The sequence below is a fragment of the Drosophila bipectinata genome, chromosome 3L, assembly GCF_030179905.1.
Source record: "Drosophila bipectinata strain 14024-0381.07 chromosome 3L, DbipHiC1v2, whole genome shotgun sequence".
In the NCBI taxonomy this organism is placed as follows: Eukaryota; Metazoa; Arthropoda; class Insecta; order Diptera; family Drosophilidae; genus Drosophila; species Drosophila bipectinata.
Window position 1 is genome coordinate 4,326,300 of NC_091738.1, and position 7,682 is coordinate 4,333,981.

The 7,682-nt window shown below is 38.0% G+C and overlaps 1 protein-coding gene across 2 annotated transcripts; it reads left to right on the forward strand.

Moving 5' to 3' along the window:
- The first annotated feature begins 1,926 nt into the window (after positions 1-1,926).
- LOC108127555 (shematrin-like protein 1) lies at positions 1,927-3,817 on the forward strand. 2 transcript variants are annotated; one of them, XM_017244678.3, is made up of 4 exons: positions 1,928-2,082; positions 2,136-2,241; positions 2,319-2,573; positions 3,109-3,817. In XM_017244678.3, exons 1-4 carry the CDS (start codon positions 2,056-2,058, stop codon positions 3,135-3,137), a joined length of 417 nt encoding a protein of 138 aa, XP_017100167.1. In that variant the 5' UTR covers positions 1,928-2,055; the 3' UTR covers positions 3,138-3,817. The 2 variants fall into 2 exon arrangements, with proteins under 2 accessions (XP_017100166.2, XP_017100167.1); XM_017244677.3 differs by lacking the exon at positions 3,109-3,817 and having other exon boundaries at positions 1,927-2,082; positions 2,319-2,833.
- The last annotated feature ends 3,865 nt before the right edge of the window (positions 3,818-7,682 follow it).

Here is a 7,682-nt window from a genome sequence, read left to right on the forward strand (position 1 = left end):
TCCATTTAGAATGGAAACATTTTTTTTATAGATACTGGGGAACCGTATAATTGAAATTTATTGAAGGAAGCAGACACCACCAAATAAAATTCTGGCAACAAAATGTAGCAAACAAGTGAAAGCAAGCTCTTGAAAGCTACAAGCTCTTCTACAAAAAAAGATATATATAATCATCAATTTCATCTTTAAAAAGGTCAGATATCTATAATTTTGTTCAGTTTTTGATCAATTTGTAAGTTTTTCTCAAGTTCATATTCTTTTATGTTCTTATGAGTTCTTGGCTCACGTTTATTCTGCGTGAAATGGTTGTTAAGTGAAAAATCTTACAACGAAATTCCCCCTTTCCCAGGTGAAAGTAAGTATCCTGTTTTGCTGTTTTGTGCTTTTTTGAAGGACCTACGTCTAGCTCCTCGGAAAATGCCCTGAAACGTGTATGAGCACAAACAAGAACAGGCAGTGAAGCCAAAGTGAAATTGAGACTTTTGTTTATTTTGTGCTGTGCTGATGTTTTTGGTTCAATTTTATTTTGGCCAAATGGAATAAACTGGAATTCATTTCAATAAAATACCTGACAGGATAGCTGGCATGAATAGTATTAGGCTTACGGCAAGAGGAAGTCAATCAAGATGCTTTAAAAGGAATTTCTTATATAAAAGCAAAATATTTGAGGCCTGAAAAGCAATGTAATTATTTTGAAAAAGTATTTTACTTTAAAAATTTGTACTGAATAGACAATTTGGGCTTGTAAAAGCACCCACCTTGAGTTGATGTGTAACCCAGTTTTGGCCAATTTTTACGACTACAAAAAGTCAATAGCTGAAGACCTAAAATATTCATAACCAACCCGCATGCCGCCAAAAAACCCGATACTTTTCACACTTTTGTTTCTTTTCTTTGAGTTGTAAACTCTTCAGTTGGCTTAGCGCTTAACTGGAGGTCAAAACTTAGGCCCAACACAAATAAACTTTCAGATAATTTCCCAATCTTTCCCGTCGCATGCGTCGAAGCCAGAAATTTTTATGAATGAAAATAGAAACGCTCAAGGTCTTCTGGCTTGTAATGTTATGGGTTCTGGCCGCGACACTAAACTTATTATCGGTGTGAGGGCGGGTATTATGCAATAGAATAACAGAAAAAGTTAAACAAAGCCAAGAAGACCCAGCGAAGAGTCAACTAACTCAAATATTTGGCCGGCAAACTTTCTGTGGATAATTGGAATTATAGATATACTAAACAAGCACGACCTGGGCTCGCATTTCGCGGCTCACAGCGTCCGGCATTCTCATTCATTGGAGGATGGCGGTAAAACTTGAAAGAAATTCGATCTGTGAACTAAGGGTAAACATTAAATTTGGTTTACCGGGGCGGGGTTTTTTCTCTGTTTCAGTTTTTTGTATTTTGGTTTCTGTTTAGCTATTTGTGTTTGTTAAAGTTTTTGAAAGGCAAACAGCAAATAGCTAAAATTAAACCCAACTCACGCACTTGCAAGACGAGGCATTTATTTTGTCACCTGCCTCGTGAAATTGAGAATATTACGCGCATTATTAATAATAATACATAATAATAGCGACAATGGCAGAAAAGGTCTTCTGGCATCCCTTGCAATAACGCTTAGAATAAACAATTTCGAGAACTGTTTAGGGCTGGATAGTATCTTGAGTCTCGAGACTCCAACTCTTTGAAGTTTCCCATTTGTTGAGCAAAAGTTTCGCATTCGGCCGCCACAACGTGTCGTATGAGTAATAAAACGAAGCTTGGCTTCTAAGTGAGATACTAAAAAGTGGGAGGCTTTGTTTTTTGTCTGCTGGCTGGTGGTGTTGTTTTAGCTTCGGTTTGTTTGTTTCGGCAACGTCGACAGCGACTTCACTTGAGCGTAGCAACTCAGCCGGAAAATGAAAAATATAAATTGGCCTCTCGTCTGAGAAACAGAATTATTTAACGTCCAACAATCGTGGCAGGCAGTTGTCTTGGTTTCAAAGCTCCTTTACCGAAAAGTTTCCATTCGGTTTCAAATTGTTTCCTGTCGATAAATTTAAAAATTTTAGAACGCCAAATATGCTCATCAAGCTGTTTATGCTAATGGTGAGTGCTCCCAATCACATCCAATTTGTGTGACAACCCAAGCCTCCTTCTAGCTGGCCGTATCCGGAGTGTGGAGTGGCGTCCTGCCGGAAAATCAGGTGGCAACAGCGGCCAGGACAACGACAGGGGATTTGGACACGGCTGCCACATCCGCCAAGCGTAAGTACACATGGGTGGGGGCTTACCGGGCACTGAATCATAATCAGAATCATAATAGAGAACGTCAATGCTTTTAGTGCTCAATCTGTTTGGCTCGGGATACCCCAACTATGGCTATAATTACAACCGACCTAGCAATGGCTACTATCCCAGCTATCCCAGTTATTATGGATCTTCCAACTACTATCCCAACACAGGGTACTATGGATCCTCTAATGTCTATTCCAGCCAAGGATATGTTCCAAATAATTACTACTCCGGAGGTGGTAGTTACTATCCCACGACGAATATCCTGGGCACCCAAGGATACGGCGGCTATGGCGGCTATGGAGGTAATGGAGGTTTGAGGCAGTACTCGGGCTACTGGCAGAGGGACTATCAGGGCCAGAGGAATCGAGGTTATGGCTACTACAGCGATACAGATCGCTATGGCCTGCCACTGTCCAGGGATCGATCCTATGGCTCTTACTCCTTCCGTGGCTATGACTAAAATCCATGTGCTTTGTGTTTGTGTCGCTTGTTATTGCTCTTTTGTTACAGCTGTCTAACCCCCCAGCCCCGACTAATAATAAAACCAAAATTTGTAACTCAATTGCTACTAACTTGATGTGTAACCTGTCGCTTTGGCTTTGCGCGTAATTAATTTGCTTCTAGGTTACATTCAAATTACCTGCGGACACGCCCAATTGCACCCACAAATCTGTCCATTTGTCATTCATTCATATTCCAGATGCTCTCAGTGCTTCTGTGGCTGCGTCTGTCTGTGCACTTTGGCGGCTTCGGCCCAAAAGTTGGCTTTCAATTTCGGTTGCTAGCTGGCCTGTCGCGTTGCCAACTTTCTGAATATATATTGTTCTTTCATTGCAGGCGGCTATGTGCGCACGACTTATGGCTAATACAGTCATTGGCCAAGACCGTCTCAAGAACTTAACCAAATGTCACGCTCCGGCACGCAGCCCGCAAACATATCACAAAAAATCGTAAACTTATATATTCGCAATTTATTAGGCAACATCAAATCACAACCAGCACAACAACCTCCTCCAGTGGGATATATTTTTGGCAAACCACTTTAACGGCACCGCACTCGGCACTGCCTTAAGTTTTGATGTTTCTGCGGGGGTGACAAAGTCTCCGGCTTCCCCAACAACTAAGTCTTAAAATTTAAGTTAAAAAGTCATGTTTATGTTTTCCCCTTCGACGCGGCTGCTGTATCCCACCAACTCGTAAATGCAGTGAAGTAAACTTTTGGCCAGAATTTTCCGAGACGGCGGAAACCCTGCGGAAAAGTGCACCTCCTTCAACTTGAGAGCATGTACTGAGGGCAATTTGTGATAACCTAATAGATTTCCCTTGTAAAAATAAAGCAACATTTTTGTACAAATTTATGCGAGACCATAGGAAAATTAATTAAACTGAATGTAGCTGTGGAAAATTCTCCCCAACAACATCTTAAAGTCTGCTTAAGAAAAACAATCAACAATGAAAAGGCAATCTGAGTGCTGCACCGACCAACAAACTTGAACGAAAATATTTGTAAAATTTTGGAAGATTTTCCATTTCTTTAAAGGCAAAACATTAAAGTTGTTCAAAGCTATTCCCTTGTTTAAAATGATACAAAATGAAATGATAATTAAAATGTTGCTCTGGCATGTTTTTATTTCCCTAACACATGACATGCCAAAAATTCCAAATAGAATTCCTCCGCATAATAAATACTGAAAAAATTTCCGTTCATACAATCAGTGGGTTTTTTAATCTATTAAATAGACTCGTATTTACTTATTCATTCGCATTTGACTCTTTTCGGTTGGTTCCATTGAATGCGCTGCTTCCTTCCGTGCAGCTATAAAAATACAAAACAATACACCGACGCAGCCAAGAAAAAGAGATGATAGGTACAGATACAGATATATAACCTTATGGGTGAACACCAAGTACAAACATTTCATAAAGAATTTTTTTTTCTTGCCTCAAATTTTATCTGCAAATTGTTTAGAACATTCTCACACAAACAGATAGAATTCTCTGGTCATTAAAGTGAACAAATTATGATCAAATGGAATTGAAAGAATATGTTTTGCCTTTATTTTGTTTTGGTCTTAATTTATTTCTACTGTTTATTATTGTTCGGCTGTGCTCTACATTAAAGGCAAATAAAAATAATTAAGCTGCGCGAGCCACAATAAATAAAAATAAAGAAAAACCGATAAAAAGTCTGGCCCAAGGGGGAAAATGGAATTATTTATTTGCCGAGCGGCTTGGATTAAATGCCGCATCACGCGTTGAAATCTAATGTTAACAACATTTTAATTAACGGACCAGCACAGGCGGATTCGGTGACAATAAATACACCAACAAATAATGCAAAAATTATTGCATATAATTGCTGGAGATATTGAACAAATGAGCACCGCACCAGTTTGTTCGCAGCAAATATTTGCCCGGGCATTAAATTACGAAAATAAAATTGCAATTTGTGGCGCCGGCAGGTCACGAGAAATAAGCTAAATAAATTTCGACTTTTCTTCTGGATACAAAAGGGTCAAGCCAAGTTAAAGTTGGGAAATTATTGTTTAAATTAAAAATTTCATCAAGTCGGTCAGTCGGAAAAACCGTCCACAAAATCACAAGCTTTTCGTCACGTTCTTATCGTTCTTGGAAAAGTGTTTCCTTTTCTATAGGAAAATGGGGCAACTTTTTCATTGAAGTTCATAATTTGCCGCAGCTGCTGTTGCAATCCAAAACTAAACACCAAGTGTGGTAATTGCGGAAAGACTCTTGTGGATCTTTTGGTGCAAATTGTGTGCCAAGGTGGCCCGAATAATTGTGGAAGAACTTTGTCCTGCTTAGCCAAACAGATTTTCTTTCTCGAAAGTTTTCCCTTTCACGCTGTTCAATGGAACAAGAATTTGCTTTCAACTAAAAAGAAGGGTTTTTCATGGGGTATCTACCAAAAACAGTGGCATGATTTAAATTAAATTGAGAAAATTTGATGTCCAAGTGGCTAATAGACAGCAGCTGGCCCGAAAGGATAGGCTTGGTATTTGTTTTCGCAGAACAAAAAGGTCAAAGGTCGTGTCTTAAATTTATTATGACCCCATACGTCATCTTCTCGGTTTGGCATCTGCAATGCGAAAAGGGTTTTTTCTTAAATCAATTTGGGATAATGGAATTATTTAACAATATTCAGAGCCTTAAAGTGGGGTTTTATTTAAACATTAAAAGAATAAATAAGATGAGTTTTCTGAAAAAAAATGCCTTCCATTTCACTTTAAAAGCTTTAAAGACTCAACGCATAAAATCTATATTTCTCGTACAACTGCACCAACAAAATGGACACTTTTATTATCAATTTATCAATATGCTAACCAATAATTAGATGCCTTTTTTTGGGGCGTTGCAAAATTCTGCGCCAAATTATATATGATATGGCAAAAAACTCGCTTTCGTCTGGCTTTGTTTAATCGTGCTTTTCCGGCTTTATATAGAAGTTGTGTCTTTGTGTCACTTCTTAAAGCGAGTTCATTATATGGCATGCTTACCTAATTAACACCTGTACAGGCGCCACGTGCTTCAGATTTAATTTATATCTCAAACATCACAATGTAAGCCAGTCCAAAGATCATAAAACCTGGTATTGTTTAGGTCGAAATAGGGAACACCAATTTGGTTGACTGATTCGAATCATAAATTTTGGTCCGCTGAACAAACAAATGCAAAACCCTAGGGCCTAGGCTAATGATAAGTTTAGCACGTGTCGGCGGAAGGAAGCCAGACTATAAATGATTCAAAATCATTATCAAATCGCATTTTGTTTTGTTTGTGTTTTCCATTAACAGAAAACAAGAGAAAATGAGATAGACAGAGAGGGTAAACAATAAACGGAGTGTGTATAATACGGTGGAGTGGTGAGTGGGGAGCTATCTGACCCATGGCATCGATTTAAGCCATGTTATTTATTACAGATAAATCAAAACAAATCGCTTGTTAACATTCGCCATTTGCAACGAAACGGAATTCATGCATAAATGCATTTTATTATATGCGTAAAAAATGTAACCCAAACAAAAAGCCTGAGAACTGAATTAAGGGGATGCCGAAATGGATAAACCACAATTCGGGCATTTTCATTCAATTCGCATTCAGGAAAAGAGGAGAGCCCATAAAAAAAACACTTCACAAGTCAAATAATCAAACAGCCAAGCCAAAAGCCAAAGCCAGACAGGTAAATCAATCAATTTGCTGTATACACATAAAAGAATATAAAAAAGCTTTGAATTAAAGAAATTGTAGTATTTATCCTGGGCTTCAATGATACTCGAGGATGCCAAGTGAAAATGTATTAAAATTAAATTTTAATGCCCCACTGACTAGCCTCTGTGAAGTAAAGTCAAGTAGAATGCACTGAGGTAGTAATTTAATTAATTAAGGAAATTAACAGAGTTTTGTCCGCGCAAGACCCGTTTGATCGAGTCTGTAAACAAAAAGTTTTCTAGATAATGCGAATTTAGTTAAATTAGTTTGTATTTCATTCAATTCGCACCCGAATACTAATGGACGCCACGATGCCAGGGGCTCGAAATCTGTTTGAATAACAATCTTAAGTAAGTGAGATAGATTTTCAATATTTGTAGCTCTTCATTGTAGAGTTTCTGGCACTGATTGGCTATAAGGAGGCTCAAATATCAAATTAAAGAAGTTAAAAGGCAATTAAATGTGTACATAAAATTGATATTTTAAGCTTAATCCCCTGGCGTAATTTAATATGCTAGCATTGTAATAAAATATTTAAAGGCTACTCTAGAGAGTGCTTCTTAAATCTTGTTATCCTCGTCACCTTTAACCTGAGCCGATTTTTGGCCAAATCTTATTTTCCGTCTGGCTCAAACTCATTTGCTTCGGGCTTGTCTGTCTATCCAAAAAAAAAAAACAATCGCACTGGGTTATCAGAACCCCTAAGGTGGGTCATTGATGGCCATTGTCTTGCATGTGTACCTCCTGATGAGCCTTTTGTCCTTACAATCAATTTAAAAAGCCCTCTGAAGTACATGGTAGTGATGGCCTTGGCTTAAAGGCTCGAATTTAAAGGAAATTGTATACATAAGCTCTGGTGAAAGATTATATGACTGACAATAACAAATATGTGATGAAATATTAATCATTGTGGAGACAATCATCATAAACAATAGGGAAATGGCAATTGCTTAGAAATATTTTGTTACACTAAAGCATATATAAGAATATCTATTAGTCTCGTATAACGTTAATTACTTAGTCTGCCCTCAGTCCCTTCAACAAACCCACCATTTAATGACAACTAACTGGCCTAGCAATTAGAAAACCTTGCCGAGACGACTGTCTGGGCTTGATATAGTCTACGGAAGTGGGGAAACTCCACTAGAAATCCACTTAACTCAATATTAAATGGTAATTACCGA

Bases quoted from the DNA above. Each gene is read 5' to 3' on its own strand.
- LOC108127555 (XM_017244677.3), top strand. From the start codon at position 2,056: ATGCTCATCAAGCTGTTTATGCTAATG. The intron at 2,083-2,135 runs GTGAGTGCTCCC...GCCTCCTTCTAG, and splicing joins TCAAGCTGTTTATGCTAATG to CTGGCCGTATCCGGAGTGTG. The intron at 2,242-2,318 runs GTAAGTACACAT...CAATGCTTTTAG, and splicing joins GGCTGCCACATCCGCCAAGC to TGCTCAATCTGTTTGGCTCG.